Consider the following 23,067-nt stretch of genomic DNA (forward strand, 5'->3'; position numbering starts at 1 on the left):
GACAGGTGAGTTGTCACAAAAGACTGGATCTCAGTAACTGTCTCATCACAAATACAAGGTTTTGCTAGCAGTGAACATATATGTGGGTTGCAGACACCTAATTTTATTCCTAGATTTTTTTTTTTTTTGTGAAATCTGTCCTCCAAATTAATATTCTAATATCATATTTTATAAATATTTTATAAATGTATAAATATAGCATATTCTCCTGTTAAGAAGATAACAACACTGGCACATAATCAAACAAGAGGATATATGATAGAACAGGTTTTTAGAACAAGAGTATTTTGTTCCTTACCAAGTTGGTTGTCACATTCATATTGGTGCAAATTACAAAAACCAAAACATTTTTGTATATTCTCATTTTGTGTTTCATAATTGGTTTTACTAGTTCAACTGTAGAGCATGTTGTCACAAAATGTCAGTGTGTGTTCTATATATATATATATATATATATATATATATATATATATATATATATATATATATATATATATATATATATATATATATATATATATATCATGAACAGTATATTTTACATGAGCGATTACCATGTAACATGTTTATGTATTTAAGACTTACACAGATTTGACAACTAGTCCCGGTCTCACCTGTATACTGTATGTAATCTGTGCGTTTGAGAGAGAATAACATCAAATAACTACATCATAAAATAATTCTGCATTTATAGACAGAGAGGCCACACAATTTGAAGCCCCAATTTTAATGTTGTCTTTTTTTTTTCTTTTTTTTTTTTTTTTTTTTTTTTATCAGCACTTTGTATTGGTTAATGGCAATATGGTGTTTAGGAAACTATCCAATGGGCTAAACAGGTTCAGAAAAAAAAGTGTATATATATATATATATATATATATATATATATATAATATATATATATATATATATATATATATATGTATGTATATATATGTATGTATATATAGATATATATATATATATATATATATATATATATATATAATGTATGTATATATATGTATATATATATATATATATATATGTTATATGTGTGTGTGTGTGTGTGTGTGTGTGTGTGTGTGTGTGTGTGTGTTTATATATATAGATATATATAGATATATATATAGCTATATATAGCTATAGATCGATTTATAGTTATCTGAAGCTTCAAAAGAGAACAGTACACACTTGCACACATGAAGATAACCACAATGTCAGATGAAGTATCTGTAGGCCAATGAAAGAACAGAATCGTCTTTTTTCTTTTTTTTTTTTTGTCCCCCGCATCCACGTTTTTTATAGATATTGTCTTCAGAAGAACACTTGACCACACTGATTAAGAAGAAAAAATAAACGACTATAGAAAACAGTCAAGTCTAAAACGGATAGTTGAGTTTATAATGCACATAGTTTGGGCTGCTCTCTGTACAGTATGTTTGTACAGTGTGTATGCATGTGTGTTTGTGTGTGTGTGTGCATGTCAAAATGGGTAAAGGGCTCAGATAGTTGGTATACTGTAGTTTACAGTGGACTGTAAACAGAGACACATTGATCATAGAGCGGAGAGAGCGAGGAAACAACCGTGTCCATTGATCATCCATTTTTCTCCTTTTGTCTCTCCATCACTCCTAATCCTCTTTTTGAGCTCTCTCCCTCTGTTCTTCCCTCTTCTCATCCAGTTTTTTTGGAGGAGATTTGGCAAGGTATCTCAGTCCTGCTGAGAATTCTCAGGGTTTTTACGTCATCAGATCGCATCCCGTTTAATCTGTTCCAGACGTTCCGACAGAGTTGGGAATGACCAGATCGGCCGTGATTGAGTTCAATAAAAAAAAAAAAAATGAAGGCAAATTTATAAAAGAAACTCTTGATGCTTTTGGCCGGTTACATTACTGTGCAAACTCACGCTTTTTCGGGAATGTCCACACGGAAGGTGCTAGGAAATCCTTTTGCGTGCTATAGGGCAAAAAACAAGAGAACACGTGAATCGTTAAAATCAGAATCTTACACTCAATCCCAAATTGAGTTGATGAAGTGAAAGCATCACTGTAGCTTTGTTCATCCATTCACCACAAAAACATCACTTTTATCTTTCGGACAGTTACATAAAAACATAAATCAGATCATGTGTTTGATTGAAAACTGTTTAAATGATCTCTTGTGTGATTGTTCAGTCAAATATTGCATGTAAAATGCATTTTCTATCCCTTGTGCTGTCCTGAAAATCTGAGTTCATGCAGTTTTTGAGAGAAAAAAAAAACATTATTTGTGGATAATTTTGGCAATATTCACAATGTTTCAGATCAATGAGGCTAATTGAAATAAAAAAACAAGTTGATAAAAATATTAAATTTAGTATTTGGAAATACTAAAGCATAATAAGAAATTCATAAGCATTTTTTAAAAGACTAGTCATTTTTGATCAGGAACACCACAATTTAACAAGTTGGGGCCACTCTCGCCAAATAAAGAAATAAAGAAGCTTTATATATATATGGGAATATATATATATATATATATGGGAATATATATATAAAAAGATGCAGTTATACAGATAGACTAGATCAGACTAGAGGTGGTGCTTTGGATATAAGATCCATCGTATCCACGCTTTTAGAAGAATACAAACACATGCACATATACATGCACACTTTGTCTCCGCCCACAGGAAAGCACACAGTGTACACTTGTCCATGCTTTAGTCCAGTAGTAGTAGGTAGTAGTACTGCATTAAAACAGATACAGTTACAAAATACTGGATGCCTCAGCGGCTGTGAGCGTCCACTACCACAGTTTGCATGCTATAATCAGAGGCGAGGAGGCAGGCAGTCACAAGTGTGATTACAGTAGAGCTGTGGCGTATGGTGATTAGAACAGACATAGATGAAAAACACATGTAGATAATGTTGGATTTTGTAGGATGTATATGAAACCCGAGAAATAACCAATGCCATTACATATGGCATGCTGCGCATTTCTGTTTATTATGGCATATGATGGATACAATGGCTGAAAATGTGCTAAATCGTGATTATGTGAGATGCAGAACCTTGTGATGAGATATAGGCATGTTGTATAGGCATACCATGTGTCTTACATGATTATGATGAAGATACATTTCAGCTTAAGGAAAAGTCACAGCACAAAGTATGTGTTATGTTGGTTTGGATGACAAATTAGTTGCAAATTCAGCATTCATGAGCCAAATTTGTAATGGTTTTTCACCAGTGTCTTCAAATGCTTAGGGGAGAATTTAGAGGGCAGGGAGAGGACAAAATGTTGGACACAACTCCACAATTTCACTCAAAAAAGTCCTTTATTGATATGTCCATATATTACACATGTATTGTTTTTGTTTTTTGTCATTTTGATTTTGAAGGGAAGGGGAAAACAAATTGGAAAGTGAGAGAATAGGTCAAGAAAGGGTGTTTAGAGAAAATGAGATTACATATATTTTTTTTAGAAATATAAATAGTTCTGTACAAGCAGAGCCATGGGTTAGATTTGGAAGAGATGACGGCAGTGGATCAGATCTGGGGGGGGTTCAGAAATCATACATTTTGAGCGAGTACTCACACAGATAGTTGGGTTTGTAAGGCGCTCTGGCGCTTGGTAAGAGTGTGTGTAGCTCGTGGCGTGTGAGCGTGCCGTGGTGTGACTTGTCTTTGCCGAACGTAGAGAATGATCTATCATCGGCCCGATTGCACGCATCGCCCGGAACCACGCTCTCCTGTACCTCAGTGTCAGGCACCGCATCCATTCCAGGGACGTGCAGGTTGCTACGGTAATCGGCGCCTTGACGACTGTCGCCAGGCATGAAGGAGGGCATCCAGCATCGGTCGGAGTGACCCAGAGCCTTGCATTCTTCAGTGCAGTTGGAGAAAAGATCAGCTCCTGTAAAAGACAGAGGATCAAGGAGAGGAAATATTAGTCAAAGATAATATAGAATGATATATAATTAATGGTGTTACAATATTTAAAAGTATAGTTCAAGCAAAAATGAAATTTCTGTCATCATTTACTGGTGTAAATGTCATTCCAAACCTGTATGACTTACTTTTTTTTGTAGACAGAAAGTAATAAATCCATAAAAAAAAAGTAAGCAACAGATTTAAAATGACATGAAGGTGAATAAATGATGACAAAATTAAAATTTTTAGGTGAACATTCCCTTTAAGATTAGGGATTTTAGTATTCATTTTCTTTATTACTGTAATTGTTTTTTTTTCCCACAATTTTTTTTTTTTGACATTTTTCAGAATATCTTTGATATAAAAGCAAAAATTACCATGCATAATGTTAAAATGAACTAAATTAGTGTGTGCGTGGGAGCATCAATGTCCCCGTGTCCCGAGATCTATTTAGCAAAAAAATGTTTTGTGGAGGCTTCACGCTTCCTCACACCAAAATCTGCTTTCACTTTATCTGCTGCTCTTCTGTGTAACAATCCGATGTCAACAGTGACACAAAGGCAAAATTACTATGAATTATCCAGAGCGCCGAGTCTGAAATTATTCGTATTTGAATGGAGATGATTATTTAACCAGACAGATTGTGAGCTTTTTACTCATTTTATAATCAACTGCAGTCATTGTCAGGCTTCAGCAAAGCACGGTAATTGACTGGAAGGCGGCCCACTGAAAGAAGGATAGTTATAAACACAAAGCAGTGAACTCTCCAGCCTTTTGTTTCTCCCTCCCTGCCTCTCCGTGTCCCTCCCACTAACCAATATTAAACGAATCTGCTATGATGTTTTCATGCTCTTTTCATGCTGTTAATTTCACAGTGTCTCTCATCTGCCGGTTTCTCAAGTCCTTCGTACAAACACTAGGCAACGCAACCAAAACTAACAACCTTTGAGAAACCGTCCTCCAAACACACACACTCACACACACATACACACTCTTGCTTTCTGACTAATGACTACACAGAGCATGATAATTAGCCGGTTTCAGAGGAAAAGAACGAGAGTGGAGCTTGAAAGGGAAATAAATGAAAGAGAAGGGCAGAGAGCAGCGTGGCATCACACTGAACTCTAATAAAGGCCTCTGGATTCAACCCCAGCATGAGATGCAGTCATACAGGGAGCTTGGAGACCAATAGTTTGTAACTATTAATGTTTTGGCAAATTGTTGGCTAATTCATATGTGTTTGATATAATGTACCTTTTCATTTGATCTGCTAACTCCCCAATGATGCTTAAGAGTGGATGTTCATGCTTACTTTATTTCTAAAAATCATACATTTTTTGTACAGTTCACACTGAAATTTACACCTAGTAAAATACTTGTATTTTCCTGTGAGGTTGGGTTGGTTTTGACACACTGAGCTTTGGTGCTCATGAGGGAGATGCAAGTTTGAGTCCACCACATGTTCCTGGGCTAACAATGTTGTTAACAATTTGTTATTTCCCTCTAATTTATTTATTTATTTATTTTGTTTTTTGGGGGTAGTTACATTAATGGTAGATACAGTATCTTACCTGTGGGTCCTAATCCACAGACTAGGAACAGCACTAGTAAAATATATGCTAAGCTTAAGATCAAGGTAAGGGATATGAAAGTTTTGACTAGGAGAAAAGGTAGAGTAGCGATCAGCGTTAAGCCTGGTTTACATTGACACATTCACCCTGGCATGAACCATCACAGGTGCATTTCACAGCATTTATACCTCATGTGCACTACATTGCATTGTTATTTGTATTCAGTAAACTATGTAAATGCACGTGAACAGGCAAACTATAACAGGTAATTTCACAGTGAAGGCAGAAAGCACCCATTGATATCACTGTTGATGTGCACACCTTTTCGGTTGTGCAGATGCATCAAGCATAAACCTGAACATGGGTTTGAATTTGGATGGGGTTTGGACTATGTTTCTTTGACAGAACTCTTGTTCCAGGACCAACAAAACATGATCCAGGAGCACAGTCTGCAAAATAACAGTCAAGGTGAGCAGAATAATACTGTATGGTATGATCTATTATTCAGCACCCTCATGCCCTGTCTTAATATATTACATGAAATATTAAACTCCTAATTTTTTATTAAAGATGGAAATCATATTAGTTCTTTTATCATAATATCACTATTAAATAAGGTATTACTATGTCATTAGGTGTTCTGTGCTAATGTCTAATAAGAACAGTGGTAAACACTTGTCAGTTATTTTGTAGGTTTTGCCTCTGTACACAGTATCACTTTCTATCCTGTAAGTGTTTTTAATAGACTAAAACTGAAGTGCTACATGACGTCATATTTTGAAACGTGATATTTCATATACTTAACATTATGAGATCCAGCAGCTTAAAATACCTTTACTGTAGAGTCGGATCATATTAATATTGTCCTGTCATGTGACACTTCCTCAAAACTTAATTTTGTGCTTATTTATTTATTTTATAATTTTCATACGCTGCACTGCACTGGAAGTTCCGGTGACCACAGATGCTAAATGCAGAAGCAATTGTTCACAAAGTCCATTACAAAGAGCCAGGTCCTTAATAATATTATCCTTCAGAAAGTTATATAACTTTGGTTGGAAAGCAGCAGCACAGAAATCTTTATTAGCAATTATTAGCAATGAATTTTTAGCAATGTATTAGCAATGAATTCTGTGACATTTTGTGGCATTAATTGGCTTATTTCACTTTAAAATATGTAATCTTGTTTGATTAAAGTACAGAAACCATTGTGATAATATAACTAGTTTTAAAGGATGCATGCATCAGTCTGTAAATTCTTAGCCCCTCACTGATCTAGGCCTAAATTTCAATCCTGTTGTGTAATAAATAATCAAGTTATAATTGATTAAAGTATAGGACTGGCTGTATTTCTGCACATCTTCTATATATTTCTATATAATTATTTCTTAAAATACAAGTACATTCTTTTTTTTCTCTTTTTTTTTTTAAGTTAGAGTTCCATAAAAATAATGACCCATATATAAGAGTGAAAGAGTAGGAGCAGGTACAGTGATGCACCAAGGTCAGATTCAAACAGGTACAATAAGGGAGACCAATTTAAGAGAGAAAATGTAAAGTGAAGGAAAAAGGCGTGAGGATAAACGAGTCTGTAGGCTGATATGGGAAATCTGAGACACATGTAAAGACAAAGACTGACCGAGGAGGAGAGGGAGGGGTGGATGCATGTCAGGCCAATCTCTAATCTCTAATTCCTTGTGGCAGAAGCTTTTTCTGAGTGAGATCAAAGGACAAATCTGCCCTTCTGATGAACCTGACCATACTATGAGTGTATTGATGCTTAAGTGAACACACAGGGCAATGTTTTATTAGTGTAGAACTGTTGTAATGATTTGCATAGGTGACCAGGAAACATGTTATTAGCGTGGCTTTGGGGCGTGTAGATATATGCATAAAGCGCTGGAGATGAAATAAACTGACCCAGAGTTCAGAGCTTATTAGTATCGCTGTAGGGGACTCTAAAAGATGATGCAGCATTTTTTAGTGATCAAAGTGTGTGACTACGTTGTGCACAAAAAAATCAGCTGGTTTGTAACGGCTCTTTTATTTACTGGACAGCACAAACAATGCAAGATAATTGGTGATGGCCTTGTGGATTGTGCGTAGTTACCCTCCAGACATAAACATACACTAAAAGCAGGACATGATACACCTAAGCCTGTACTTTTATCACTTATAGGTTGCATTTTTTATTTAAATATCAAATTTGCCTCAAAATTGGTGTTAACAAAGTAAGAATAGAGCTATAAAATGCTAAAAGATACTTTAGTTCATCTTGAAATCTGTGTTTTTGATTGCAGACTTTGGTGTCTTAGTATGTCTAAGCAGTTTTTGACATTGCTGAAACCCTAGAGGAGGCATCTGTGAGATTACCTGAGAAGCTTAAGCAAAAGTCTCCATTTGCTCTCTGTATCATTGCTGTCAAGGATAAGCAAAGTTAAAGAGATTTCTTATATGATTCTTCTTTCCTACGTGCTCCTCAGTACTTCTAATCTTACAGATGCAACATCTAAACCCACACTCGGCTCACATCTCTGTTGTGAAATCCATAGATCACTTCCACAGCCTATCCACTTTTTTATTTCCATTACATCGGAGTGATATATATATGGACAGAGATATGCGGGTGTACACAGAGGCATAAATCTTGTTAAAGCAGGGCTCCAAGGCCATTTTGACATCATCAATATTAAGTACACAGATAAACCTGACTGCATACAATCAAACTCAATGTAATTAGAACAGTGGCCTCTAAATATCCCCACCGAGCGAGCAGACAGAAGCTCACAGCGTGACGTTCACATAAATATCACAGTCACACGCAGAGACTCGTGTAGAACATGTAGGACCTGATACCGTCTGATCTGACTGAGGTCTGCTTTTGTAGGAAAAACACCCTGTGAATAACACATTAAACTACCAGACTGTCATGTCCTGACGGAAATACTAGTGCTTCAAAAACAGCAAAATAATAAAGTTTTATGAATTTAGCATAATTAAGGGGTAGAAACCAATTTTGGTGAAGATTGTGAAGTGATGGAGGATGGCACATGGAAGCAACAAACTTTGACAGGATTTTTAAGTTTTAAATACTGTCACAATTATTTACACAGAACATCTTTGATTTCATGTATTGATATGGGCAGGATTGAGATTTCTGTAGCTTTCACTCCCATTTACAACCCATTAAAAGCTCATATATGATCAAATTTAAATCATTTATAACGTTACAGAGAAACTTAGCTATAGTATTCGAAGCTCAAAAATGAAGGGAAGCATTGTGAAAAAGTAATGTACCGCAATCACAGATGTTTCTATACAAACAAGATTAGATTTCTCAGAGGACCCTGAGTTAACAGCAATGGTTGTGGAAGAAAAACAGATATTTTCAATTTGGACAGGATTTAAATCACAAAGTATGTCTGGAACACAAAATGACCATCCTCAGGGAAAACAAGTCCTATTCGAATAAGGATTAAGGTTGAAATTATCTAGAAAGCAGAGTTTGAATGCAGTCATTAAATGGTTCAAGCTGAGTTAAATGCCAAAATTTGGGCTGATAGTTCAGCATTACTGCTTTTTGGATAAAAAGAACTCGACAATCCAGCATCCATTATGCATTGCAAGCAGTAGACCTCAAGGATTTCATGATTTTTTTTACCCATCATGAGAAATTTGAGCTGTCAGAATAATTGTGTTTAAAATCTAAAAGTGATATGGTTCAGCAAACTGCATTTGCACGGTTCATTCCATTATTCTGCAATACAATACATCCTCGCAATTACTAGTGTAGCAGGTTGTATGCTATAGATTAACACCTGCACTTCATGGCCAATAAATAGATACAGAAATAAAAATATCTACATAATTGAACATGAAATCCTATAATTGCAGACCTGTATTCGATTAGATATTAGATATCCTCAGTGCGGCTGAGAGCTTTGTTCAAAACATTAATGATCTGACTAGATGCTGGACTCTGGGGCTGCAGACATCTAGAAAAAAAAAAAAGAGAGATGCTGCACTGAGTACAAATACACTAACTAAGCTGTTCTCCATCAGGAAGTGCTCTGCATCCCACTTTGTGTGTGTTATTTTTGTCTCTTTCCGCTTCTCTTGCATTTTCTCTTCTGGAGACCTCATCACATCTTTTATCAATGGTGTGCAAAAGTATCAGAACAAAAAAAGGAAAAACACTGCCAAAGCCCTGAAGAGCAGAATTTCCCTTCAGAACACCTGTCGTCTGGCTGACCAAAGACCTGAGCTCACATGCTGAGGACAAGAGTTTTTGCTAGGGTTGGGAGGAAACTTGTTTTCAATTTGAAGAACAATCAGGGTGGGTTTTCATTCAAAATCAACTACTATTGAAATCACCTACATGGTCACCCCTATCGCCAATTTTGTGGAGTGACTCTACTAACTTTACAAACTTGAATATTTTTCAGTAATGTGAAGTCGTTTAATTATTTATCTTTTCCAGTAACAAGCTTTTTCTAATGAGTTGTGGTGTAGTGTGACAAAACACTGCATGACTGCTTTTTGTCAAATTGTATTGAACAGAGAACTTCATACTGAGCGAGCTGAGGCAATAATCCAAAGAATAAACAGCTGTTTGGATGGATAATGTAAATTAATCTTTTTTTTTTTTAAATCTACTAACTCGTTTGAGTTGTTGCATGGTATTTTCTATTCTGTTTTATGTAGCAAAGCATGCTAAATGGTGTTGTTCATGACTATATTTTCGACTGTATGTCATAATGTAAATGTTTTGTATTTTAATTGTAATTTGATTGTATTTAATATAAAATGTTAAGATAATGTATTTAATATAAAATGTTTAGGTAGTTGACCAGTTAAACTACCTAAAATTATAAATAGCTTGTAGATACAGTTTCCAATTTATTCCCCAAGCATTGGCTTTCACTGTAGCTACAAAGTGCGCGCGTGCGTGTGTGTGTGTGTGTGTTTGCGCATGCAGAGCAAATGGAGTTGCTCTGATTGGGATCTGATAGCATTAAATTAGAGCGACAGGAGTGATTTGATTAACGTCATCACCACACATCCCTCATTTATAGATAATCATCAATCTATCGCTCACTCGTGTTAATCTAATTGTGCAATTTGTCACGCCTCTGTCTCTTTGCAAACAAATGCAGATCTAACAGTCTAAATCATTGAAAAGTGCCTTTCTCTAACCCCAGCTCTTCTAGCTTTAACCTCATGCTTGTCTGAGAGACCCCAAGGCCATTTAAATAGCTTGAAAAATATACTTCACTTTAAAGTACCAGGCTTTTCTGATCTTATAAGAATTATAAAGAAAATAAATAAGCTATTTTAAAACGTGTCCTTAAAATATCACATTACTTACATCAGTGCATACACCTTTTATTCTTGTTTTCATGTGTCTTGAAAAGCACAAATTAATCCAAAACCTAAAATAACCAGGCAGTTTGTGGTAAAAAATAAATAAAGAAATAATAATAAGAAGAAGAAGTAGGGGGGTAACACTTCAGTAATGTCTGCCTAATGAGTTTTGATGAGGTCAAAGAATTTAAATATTAAAGAATTTAAAGAGAAGTTAATAGGTAAATATTTGCAATTTACTCAATTATTTGGTAAAACTTTACAATAAGCTCCCATTACTTTACATTAGCTAATACATTATCTGCTATGTTTTATATTTTCATTATTGGGACACTAAACATAAGAGCAATAGACTCAATATCAACAGAACATGAGGGTTACAGCATTTCTTTTTCTTTCTCTTCTATTAATTTAGACTGGTGTCTCTAAATTGGCACTGTAAGAACAGGAGGAGGTGAGGTAGGGATGTGTGAAAGAGATAAGAGTGTGTGTATGTAAGTGGTTGTTAATGCAGTGGTCCTACCCCTTGTCAGTGTCCCAGGCCTTCATCTTAACCTTGCTGTGATAATTGGCTATTGGGAGACAGGCACTGAAATGGGAGTGCAGAAACTGCGAGCTTGCCAACACATACCCAGAGGAGAGCAGGAAAGGAAAGGACACACACATCTTCTCATTTTACCCCTTTGATGCTCTAATAAGTTTTCAAAAAAATCTCAATCCCTCTTGCCCTTTCTCCTTCTGTGATTTTCCTCCCAGAAAGGATCATATCAAAGGCCTTTTTACAGTAAAATTTTATCATACTGTAGTTACCTAAAATGCGAATCCATGCTCTTTTCAAGAATTTGTATTCCATTGTGTTTGGCGCATACATAATATCTGGCATCCCATCATCTAACTGTTTGCCAAACCGAAGGCTGAATGTCATGATTCTTTGGAGAGAAAGGTCAAAGCCTTATCCATTTGAAGCCATAAGGCTCTACCTTGATCAATAAACGAGCAGCAATGAAATATAGAACTTGAAAGTCAAAAAAGCAAATTGAATATAAATAAATACAGAATAAACAAAATCAAATCAAATTCGTCTCCAATGAATGACTGCCATTTTGTCATGCTTGACTCAAACGTTTATGGCATTTGATATGAATGGAAAAAAATAATTGTGTTTGGGGGGTGTAGCTGGGAAGCTTTCAAATACTCATTAAATGCTTCAGAAAGCCTGTCCATCAGACAAGACGGTCTCAGCGCAGCATTGACAGAAATCCATTTAGCTCTGTTGACAGATGTATAATTTCCACGCAGTCCCTATATTGATCCACTGCTGGAATCGGTTGAAGGCTTGTCGCGTTGCTTTCAAAGCCAAGATGCGAACAATTTCCCAATGTCTATCGCTGCCTATGTTTCTCCTCAGCATTCATTCCCCAGGGGCCTTTCACTCGTCTACGCTTCTTTCAAATCGACTGTGAGGTCAACAGTAGGTGACAAACTCGTATTCAACTCACCTGCTGTGTGGCCCCGGTTGGTGGCGTCATGGTCGCTGTCTCCCTGCTCGCTATCTCCATGTCCGCTGTCTTTAGAGCTGACAATATCTGCTTCTTGAAATGCTGAACTATAAGGGAATTTTTACAGTTTAGTAGTAATTTGGTAATTGGAGCTTTGTACTTTTTTTCCCATTAAAAGTAATGATTGTTTTGGTTATTTAACACTTTTGGCATAGTTTAGACTGCTGATTAAATTCAATATCAAATTCTGCATCAGACTTGTGCTGTGTAGTATCAAACATTACGATGACACATGCAACGCTGAGTCAGATACTGGAATTTTGGCTAGGGTCCACATCATCTATACTGCTCTTTCTTTATCTCAGTGTGCGAGAGTGTTCTATATAACCAAATTTTGTGGACAATTTTGTAATTTCAAAAGTGAGCTAAAGCTGACAAAAAAAATTTTTTGTTGTTTTTGTTCTTTGTAAAAATGCAGTTTTTTGTTAGGGTTAGGTTATAGTATTTATTACTTGCTGTATAAATACAACAGTCTATGGAAAGTCTATGGAATGTCCCCATAGCTACTGTTAGTAAATGTGTGTATCTACAGTTTGTACCCAGAAGTGAGCTAAACCTGACAAAATCTCCCTAAACCTCCAATTGTAAAACACTATAAAAAGTAAATGAAAGTTTGTTGTTGTTGTTGTTTTAATTGTAAATAATAATAATAATAATAATAATAATAAACTGAAAACCTGAAATTTTTTATGTTGTGAGACAAAATGTTGGCCCCCATCATAATTTTATTTTATTTTTATTTTTATTTTATTTTATTTTTATTTTATTTATTTATTTTTTTTGGGGGGGTAGGTGTTAGTGGTTATATTTATGTGTATGGACATGAAAATGCAATGCGTGTGTGTGTGTGTGTGTGTGTGTGTGTGTGTGTGTGGTGTTGTGTGTGTTATATTTATGTGTATGGACATGAAAATGCAGTCATCTCACCTGTTAACACGACGGGGTCTATCCACCAGGTAGCTGAGTTCAGATCTCTGGTGCTTGGTCTAAATGACAATAACAACAATAATAATAAATAGTAATAATGATGATGATGATTAAATTCATTTGATATTCTACATTTGTCATTAAAACACTGGTCAGGCCTCTGTTCTGCTCTGTCCATGCACTAGAGCACCTCAACCATAGAACCGCCTTTGTTCCACTGATACCCAGCGACTGTGTGCTTGGCATACTTAAACCCTCGTCCAATACACTCCCCCCTCCCTACTCAGATTTGACTCCAGGGCTTTACCCTTTCAGAGAGTGCCAGGGGATAGTAAGGTAGACCTTGTCAGATGGGGGGCTCACTTAAGATAACATTGCTTGTCTCTGAGGCAAAAAGGAAGATGGTAGTATCAGAGCAGAAATGTTGTACCAGCTTGTAACCACCCTCAATATTTATGCCCCCCATATATTCCTATTATTGGTCAATCGATCCAGGATTTTCATTGATCAATTCTGAAATTTTTATATTTAGTTCTTATCCAAACTTGAATATGTGGTAACATCCTTATATGTAACTGACCCTGAAGTGCTCTATGTAATTAAATTGCCTGAAAATAGCACTACAGCCCCAAGCTACCTTTAAAAGCACCGTGTGAGTCATGAGCAAGCAGATGATTACAATCTGACAATCTGACAAACACAGGAAGCGGAAAGATCACCACTGAATAGCTGCTTAGGGTGCATATACTGAGAGATTTCCATCCACTGAACTTCTCACAAGAATTTTTATCAGTTCTATTCAGTTTTGAGTTTTCAGATTCTCACCTTTCTGCATTAGTAATTAATGTTGAAAGGCAGTTAAGTTATCAGTGAAGATTGTGACTTTGGCACCACTTTGATTTTTCATGAATTTTAATGCAGCAATTCACAATATGTAATTTGATAGCGATAAATTGAAACTGACTAACACTGTCAAAAACGATATAGGCTACACACACACACGTGTTCATATAAGTTAATTTGAATTTTATATGAATATATGAAAGTAGGCTATATAGGTTATAAAACATAAGATTAAATACGATAATGTTATTTGTGAAAATGATGCAGATATTTCATACTGGATTAAGATAAAGTGCTGTCTGGATAGGTAATAAATGTGCTTTCACCTCGCTTGATAAAATGCTCCCGTTTGAGATGATATCTGGTTGCTGATCCGCGTATCCGGTAACGATTGCCCCGCACGGGTTGTGCTCTGTGTCTGTGCTCCGGGATGGGCTGCACGGTTTGAGGAACATCAGGTCGGTTTTGGCAGACTCCGGTGTCAGACACACCTGGTAGCAGTAGTTCTGGTTCTGGTGGTGCGAGCCGAAGCTGCCCGACTCCTCCACCGGCACCTGTGCGGTGCTGGCCACGTTAGTGCTCTGGACGAGCATAATGTCCGATTTACTCAGCTTCTTCTTGCGCCCGCGCGCTTGGCGACTGCAGCACTGACAGCACGAGTCTCCGGCCATGCATGTGTAGATGTTCAGTTTCTTGTCTTTTTGACAGCGCACCGCCAGCACGATCATGGCGAGTAGGAAGATGAAGGACACAGAACCGAGCGCAATGATGAGGATGAGTGTGAGGTCCAGCGAGCCCTCTTTGGACTTGACCGACCCCCGGTCGCCGCTCCGGCCCTCAACAATGCTGTCCACGAGCACTACATTGATGCTCGCGGATGACGACAGCGGCGGCTGCCCGTGGTCGCGCACCTCGATCAACAGGTCGTACGGGTGCGGCGGGTCCCGTTTGCTGGACACCCGGCGCGCAGTACGTAGTTCGCCGGTTCTCCAGTCCATCCGGAACATCCCGAGCTCGTTTCCTCGGAGGATGCTGTATGACAGGCGCGCGTTCTCACCATCATCCGCATCCGTGGCCACAATACGGGTGACCAGGTATCCCGGCTCGGCTGAGCGGGGCAAATGTTCCCTCGCGGTGCCGTTTTTGCCCAGAGGCGCAATTATAGACGGGGCATTGTCGTTCTGGTCCACTATGATGACGTTAACGGTGGAGTTGGCCGTTAACTCGGGCGCACCGGAGTCTTTCGCGTGGACCATAAAACTGAACTCTTTTATTTGCTCGTAATCAAAAGAGCGCAGCGCGTACAAGTAGCCGTTCTCGGAGTTGATAGACACGTAGGTTAAGATGGACATACCCTGTATTTCGCACTCCAATATGGAGTAAGTGACATAGGCGTTCTGTCCAACATCAGGATCCACAGCGCTCACCGCGTAAATGTAAGCACCCGGGACGTTATTCTCCGTCACGTACACGTCGTAAACCGATTGCATGAATCTAGGTGCATTGTCGTTTTCGTCCGAGACGTGCACTTTGATGGACTTGCTTGTGGAGAGAGACGGCACCCCTTTATCTTTGGCGACCACCGTGAGTGTGTAAGACTCCGCTTTCTCGCGATCGAGTGGACCGTCCGTGACGATCGTGTAATAGTTTTTGAAAGACGACTTAAGTTTGAACGGAACCTCGCCGTGCAGCTCGCAGGTCATCTGTCCATTCTCGCCGGAGTCACGGTCCGTGACGCTCAGCAGAGCGATCACAGTGCCCGGGGCAGCCTGCTCGCTTACCGACTCCGTGACCGTGCTGAAAAAAATCTCCGGCGTGTTGTCGTTCACGTCGATGAGTTTGACCAGAACTTTGCAGTGCGCGGGCACGGCGTTCGGCCCCATGTCTTTCGCCTGCACGTAGATCTGATGCGTGCTGCTCTCCTCGTAATCCACCTCACCGGTCACCTCAATCCTCCCAGTGCGCGAGTCGATGTTAAACAGATCCCGAATGCGCGGCGGATTGTGACTACTTAAAGAGTAAACAATCTCTCCGTTTTGGCCCTCGTCCATATCGGTGGCGTTGAGCTGAATAACGAGCGTGCCAACTGGGGAGTTCTCACGCAAGCTCACAGAGTAAACGGATTGATCGAACGTGGGCGCGTTATCGTTGGAGTCCAGCACTTTAACCACTAGCAGTGCGGTGCCGGTCCTCTGCGGCTGCCCTCCGTCCATGGCGGTAAGCACGTACCTGTGCACCGCCTGCTGTTCGCGGTCCAAGGGTTTATCCAGCACGAGCTCCGCAAAGCGGTTGCCGTCGCCCTGCGTCTGTACGTCCAAATAAAAGTAGTTGTTAGTGGTGATGGCGTATGTGCTCAAGGCATTAGTCCCTACATCAGGGTCGAAGGCGTTCTCCACTGGGAAGCGGGTGCCCGGTGTGGCGCTCTCGGTGATCTCCACGGTGATGTCCGTCTCCGGGAAACTCGGCGGATTGTCGTTAATATCCATGACCTCGATCTCGACGCGGAAAAGCTCGAGCGGGTTCTCCAAAAACACTTCGAGGTGCAGGAGGCACGGGACGGTCTGGCGACATATCTCCTCTCGGTCGATGCGCTCGGTTACTACCAGCGCTCCGTTCTCTAAGTTGACCTCCATGTACGGCGTGCGCGCGCTAGGAACGGTCTGGAAACGGCGCGCGGAAAGTTTGGTGATGTCCAGCCCCAGATCTTCGGCGATATTTCCCACAACCGTCCCGCGCTCCTGCTCCTCCGGTACCGAGAAGTGCAGCTGCGATAACCCTCCATCCAAGATCGAGAAAAAGAGAAATATCAAGATCATCTCCAAACAACAAGTGCACTCCTCTTTATTCCCTCGCTCTGTCTTGACACCGTTTCTTCTCCAGGCACAGCTTAGGAATAACCCATCGTTTTGGTCCAAGAAAACATATGCACTGTGCAACTTCCCAAACGAATAAGAAAGCTCCTGTGTTGTACGGTGTCAGTCTGAAACCATGTCGCCATATGCGCAAGATCTATAGCCATTTGATATAATGCTTTCTCAAGAAGAGCAGAATTTAGTAGTCCGTGCGTCACAGCAAGACATTGCAGAACCTACAGATGTCCCGATCCTTATTACTGAGAAGCAAAATCTTTCCAAAACTATTTTGCTTAGTGAGGGAGTATATCAGTTAAAAATAAAATCCTGAACGCGAGCTATTGGAGACTAATAACACTTTTCTACATAGGCCTATAGTTTTCTAATAGTCCGTAATATCTGCGGGATGCTTAGAAATCCGTAGGTCCCCTCTTCTCGAGTTCTGCAAAGAGAGTGAGCGTCAGTGCGTTGTTTTGCGCAGAGCTCTTGCCACCAGCAGCCAATGGACGCCCCGGACTGCCAGCGCTGCGTCACCTGATTCGACCTAGAGACCGTCAATCAGACGCTCCCTCCCTCCTCAGTGCGCCCTTACATCGCCACTCCAGCTCTCTTTAAACAGAGAATGAGAACTGATTTACATGTCTTATAAAGTCAAACAGTCGCATTTAAGGTAAATATTCAAGGCACGGGAGACCATGATTCAAGGAGGACAGAAATCCTCCTCCCGTTATTTTTGTCTGTCAGTTTAGTCTTGAAGGATTCATTCGTCATTTAGCATTTATTATAAGAAACGTAAGTGTGTGTCTATAATATATGACTATATATACGATGAATGTGATTCAATTCGTAATGATGACATTTGAATGTTTTGAATCTGAAGCACGGAAAGTGTAGGCTACTCTTTAGTATGCAGTTCACGAGCGCGCATGCCGAGAGCGCGTGTATGTGGAGGAATCTGTAAAAATGCAAGTAATTTCAAAGTGCAAGTAATTTATGCAAGATAAAAATGCTTCATTTAAAGAACTGTTAACCGGATGTCACCTCATACAGTATGAGGTAAAATAGGCTACATATGTTACTACAGTAAAATGTTGCACAAATGTTTTAGATGTTATATATGTATAGAGAGATTATTATTATTTAATTTTATATATTTAGTGTTTTGTTATATAGTTGGTGTTTATTGCATTATTTAAGCGTCATGTAGTACCCTGGTGATGTTTGGTGTAATTGTGTTGTGCTTTGTCTTTTTTATTATTGGTTGCAAACCGACTTTGAGTGACGTGGCCTTCCATTATACCACTAGGGTTATCATCAGTAGGCCGACATTTTACAGTAACAAATAGATTTTAATAGCTCAAATTGGTGGGTATACTGGCATTAACTACACTATTCAATGACAAAATACATGTCATTCCACAATCGCCTCTTTTCCAGCAACGAAAGCAGGGTTTTAAACGAAAATGTATAATTTTTACAGTGTGGCTTCTGCGCCGGTCCCGTTTGCAGCTAATGAGATTTTGTCATCCGATTGTTTACCTGCGAGCTTCATATCAGTAGTAACAAGATTTATCTCTCTCCGTCTTTCCTTCCGTTTTATCTCCTTCTCTATCCTGCCGTTTGTCTGCGACAGGCTAAACTGATTGTTTGATATCAAGAAACAAACTCTCATTTCGGAATGCTCTCCTTTGCTTTTCCTCTGTTATTAACACGGTAATGTGTGGGTGCTGTGTTGAGCTCTTGTCACACGGCTTCCAAGTTCTCTTCGTGTCGAAATGTGAGTTGAAAGCTCTCGCGCTGTTCGTCTCTTCTACGTGCACTATGCGCCTTCTAGCGGAAGCGCAGCGAATTACCGGTCTGTCATGTACAGTAGGACTATAACTGAAGTGTAAGTGTGTGTGTTGGGGGAGGGGAGGGGGGCACAAGACGGATAGCCTTTTATTATGTGTTTTAATTGTCACCTCAAGGGCAGATATAATGAACAATGCATATTTTAATGTTGTTCAAAACAATCGACAGTATTTTTCTCTCCGTGATTTTTATTTTGAGAGGAAGCTCTCAGCAGACACTGCAATATTCAAAAAGCATCTATGTCCCTGAAACGTGTAACACGACGTTAGAGGTTTTTTTTTTTTTTTCCTTTATTTTTAATTATTGGTTTGACTTTAGTTAGATAACTGACGTCGGTTTCTGGACATCAGATGAATTTCAGCAAACAACAGCGCCTCCAAGCGGTTGTTGAATCTTCTGATATTCCCACCGTCATGCTGCTGGAGATGATTATCTGGGCTATAAGGAGATGTGTAAATTAAGGCGCTATAATACGAAAGTAATTTTGATGAGCTGTAAAATAAGCATTTATGATTAATACTGTAACTCTGGCAGCGTGGAGATGATTAGGCTAGTACAGTTTTAAAGAGAGACACAAGATACAGGAAGTCATTGATGGAAAAAATGAGACATTTCTTTCAAAAGTAATTCAGCTGGCATTGTAGTTTGCTCAAAATATGTCATGAATAATGTGCAGTCTAAAGGACATTATCACAAAATATTTTTTTTTTGGGGGGGGGGGGGGGTGTAGGCTTTGTCCTGCCAACTGTAGATTATTATACCACTTATTAGCCTACATGGATACTTACTATATAAATAAATAAATGGATATGAAATATTGATCTGAGTTGGAATTATTTTATTAGCTTGCTCTCAGAGACCACAGAGAGACAGAACGAGAAGAAAACATGGTTTCCCAGATGAGCAATCATTTATACATCACTGCCCTGGACAACAGTCATTCTTTGCAAATGTTAGCCATCCTTTTTTTTTTTTTTTTTTTGATGAATTCTCACCTACTCAAAGCAGGTCCCCAAGGTTCACTTTGTGACAGAACGCCACAGTTGACCAATCAAATATTGAGAGAATAATAAATATTACAGATATATTTAAAGACATGATTCACAAAAAAAAAAAAAAAAAAAAAAAAAAAAACTGTCATCATTTAACGGTATGACTTTCTTTCTTTCTGTGGAACACAACAGAGGATATTTTGAACTTGTTTTTGTCCAGCACAACAGTGAAAGTCAGTGGGGTCCAAAAGATTGGACTCCATTGACTTTTATTGCATGGACAAAAAAAAAAAAAAAATCTTTTTTCTTTTGTGTTCCACAGAAGAAAGAAACAGGTTTGGAATGACATGAGTATTCTATTTTTTAGTGAACTATTCCTTTAAGATCTTAAATGTTAGAATTGGAAGATTTGTAGGTTTTATTTGGTTGACAGCATGTCTCTCTCTCTCTCACATACACTCTTTCTTTTTTTCAGATTGAATGAGTTGTGTTCCATTCATCAATCAGCACGTCACAGCAGGAGGATGATGGGTGTTGGACTACACCACTCTTTCTCTTCCTGCTTTGACCTTATGCACTAAACACATCTGTTACTTGAAATCAGCGCTTGTGTGTTTGCATCAGAGTGAAGGACAGGGGTAATGATATTGTGTCATTCTGAGAAATGAAATGATGGTTGCCAAGATATGACATGATGAGCATCTGCTGATTCCGCCAGCATCCAACCAACAATGGTTCTCTTTTCATATCTGTCTCACTTTCTCTTTCAGCAACATTATTCTATAAAACCATGTCTGGAATGAGATGGGCCTTGGCATGTTTGATTTTGTGCAGTGACTATCAAACTCTTTAAATGATTTAAACCTCACTCATCCCTCCCAAATCCCACCTCACACTATTCAGTGTGGAATAACGGCGTTGTTCAAATATGATTTGAGAACAATGAGATTGAAGTCAAAGTTTACTGACACTAAGCCGGACCAATTCTCTGTTAAATGGGCTATTACACTCACAACAGCCAGCGAGTGTTTGACCGGGTAAGACTTCATTACAGATTTCATTCTCGCTCAAGGTGTAGGATCTGTATTGCTGTCATTGACTGCATGAATGTGTGGGTTAATTGGCTTTTGGAGTGGGTGTCTGTGATTTTGCTCAGCATAAGTGAGATGATGAATAGTGAATCATCTATTGTATGCATGCTTGTGTAGGATTGAGAAATGAGGTGAGGGTGTTGGTGTTCTTAATTTCTGAATATGACTGTTGCACCATTGTGATTCGTGCAGAGCGACTCTGAACATCCAACAATTCATTTAATTAGTGTGTATTAACAATGGATGTAACTTACTTACTTCAAGGTAATCTGCCATATCTCACACAGTGGTATAATGTAATAATACCTTGTTACTTACCACAAAGTTAGAAAGAAGACACACTGGAAGAAAGATGGTTTGAATAATCAGTGGTCTGGCTCTTGGAGAAAAAATAAAAAGTATTTAAAAAACTTTGCGCAAACAAGCAGTTCAAGAGAGAACCTTTAATTATTTCCCATGGCCCCAGACTAATGATTTAGACTTTATGTGATGGCAATATAAATATTAGGGTTGTCTGTGGAGTTTAGAATTTGTTGTAGGTGTATAGGATGGCCTGGATAAGTGAGAGATTCCTGGCCTGAATTTGCATCCCAGTCCAGCCCTGGTTTGAAACAAAACATTATTTATGCATTTGTAACTGCTGGTTAAATGCATCCATGTCCCCTCTGAGCCACATTAAGCAGTCTGTGTAAATGAATCTAAATGGCACTTCAGATGCAGATTCCATATTTGCAAAAACTGTTTTCTAATGTCAGAATGAAAGAGTCTTTGTACTAGATGAAGTGTCTCTTATGCTAACCCAAAGATAGAAAATGGAAGAAAGAGTTAAAATTGAACAGAATCAGCTGATATATATATATATATATATATATATATATATATATATATATATATATATATATATATATATATATATATATATATATATATATATATATATCACATACTGTAAAACGTTTACTCAAGTAATATTCTAAATGGTGACTTTAACTTCTACCAAAGTCATTTTCTGGTTAGATATCTGTACTTTTACTCAAGTGTGGTTTTCAAGTACTTCATACTGTACACCACTGATAGATACTTTTAGATAAAGATGCTAAGTGTTTATACCAGGTTATTTGACACTTTCCCTTTCGTGTGGTCTTTGTTATTTTAAAAGCTTTTTGCTATAAATATGTTACCAGGTTTCTGTAATGGTTAGGGTTTAGTGGAGTATTTTACATTAGAATTAAAATTGGCTGAAAAATTTGCTCACCCTCAGGCCATCCAAGATGTAGATAAATTTGTTTCTTCATTGGAGCAGTTTTAGAGAAATTTTGCATTGCATCACTTGCTCTCTAAATGGATACTCTGGAGTAAATGGGTGCCGTCAGAATGAGAGTTCAAATAGCTGATAAAAACATTACATTAATCCACAAGTATTACTCCAGTCCATCAATTAACATCTGTGAAGTCAAAATCTGTGTGAGTAAGACGTCAGTAAGACGTTGTTACCCTCATTTTGTTGCTACCGGCTGAAATGTGAATCCTCTTTACATAATATTTATTTCTCCAGTGAAAAAGTCATCTTGTCTAAATCAGGAGAGAAATATGCACAGATAAAGCACCAACTTCAAACGAAATTAGTCCAAAACCATTCTAATGCACTTGCATTTGGCCAGAAGTGGAGGTTTAATGTCATAATACAAATCACAAGATGATATTTGAAGGACTGGAGTTGTGTGGATTAATGATTTTTTATCAGATGTTTGAACTCTCGTTCTGACTTCACCCATTCATTGCAGAGGATCAACTGATGACAAGTGGTGTAATGCTAAACCTTCCCAAATCTGTGTCGATGTAAAAATAAACTAATCTAGATCTTGGATGGCCTAAGGGTGAGCGAACTTTCATCAATTTTTCAATTTTGGGTGAACTGTTCCTTTAAGGGTAGTTGGTAGGCCCAAGAAAATCATTGGGACTCTGAGAAGTTCTCACTAAAATAGCTTCTAAGGTGTATCTTTTTGTGTGTTGGTCCGTTTTTCAATGTTATTCTTTAATGAACTGACTCCAACTTTGAATCTCTTAGAGACTGCTGACGTGACAATAAATATATATAGAGTGAGGCAGGCAGCTTCAGGGGGAAGT

General features: G+C 38.4%; 1 protein-coding gene across 4 annotated transcripts; it reads right to left on the reverse strand.

Moving 5' to 3' along the window:
• Positions 1-1,034: 1,034 nt before the first annotated feature.
• On the reverse strand, positions 1,035-17,472 carry LOC109083632 (protocadherin-10-like). 4 transcript variants are annotated; one of them, XM_042725135.1, is made up of 6 exons: positions 14,481-17,472; positions 13,312-13,370; positions 12,325-12,431; positions 3,716-3,873; positions 1,886-1,935; positions 1,035-1,747 (listed from the first exon to the last, which is right to left on the reverse strand). In XM_042725135.1, exons 1-6 carry the CDS (start codon positions 16,968-16,970, stop codon positions 1,654-1,656), a joined length of 2,958 nt encoding a protein of 985 aa, XP_042581069.1. In that variant the 5' UTR covers positions 16,971-17,472; the 3' UTR covers positions 1,035-1,653. The 4 variants fall into 4 exon arrangements, with proteins under 4 accessions (XP_042581069.1, XP_042581005.1, XP_042580926.1 ...); XM_042725071.1 differs by having other exon boundaries at positions 3,556-3,873; XM_042724992.1 differs by having other exon boundaries at positions 1,609-1,935; positions 3,556-3,873.
• Between the last annotated feature and the right edge of the window lie 5,595 nt (positions 17,473-23,067).

This window comes from Cyprinus carpio, chromosome A1, assembly GCF_018340385.1.
Source record: "Cyprinus carpio isolate SPL01 chromosome A1, ASM1834038v1, whole genome shotgun sequence".
NCBI lineage: Eukaryota > Metazoa > Chordata > Actinopteri > Cypriniformes > Cyprinidae > Cyprinus > Cyprinus carpio.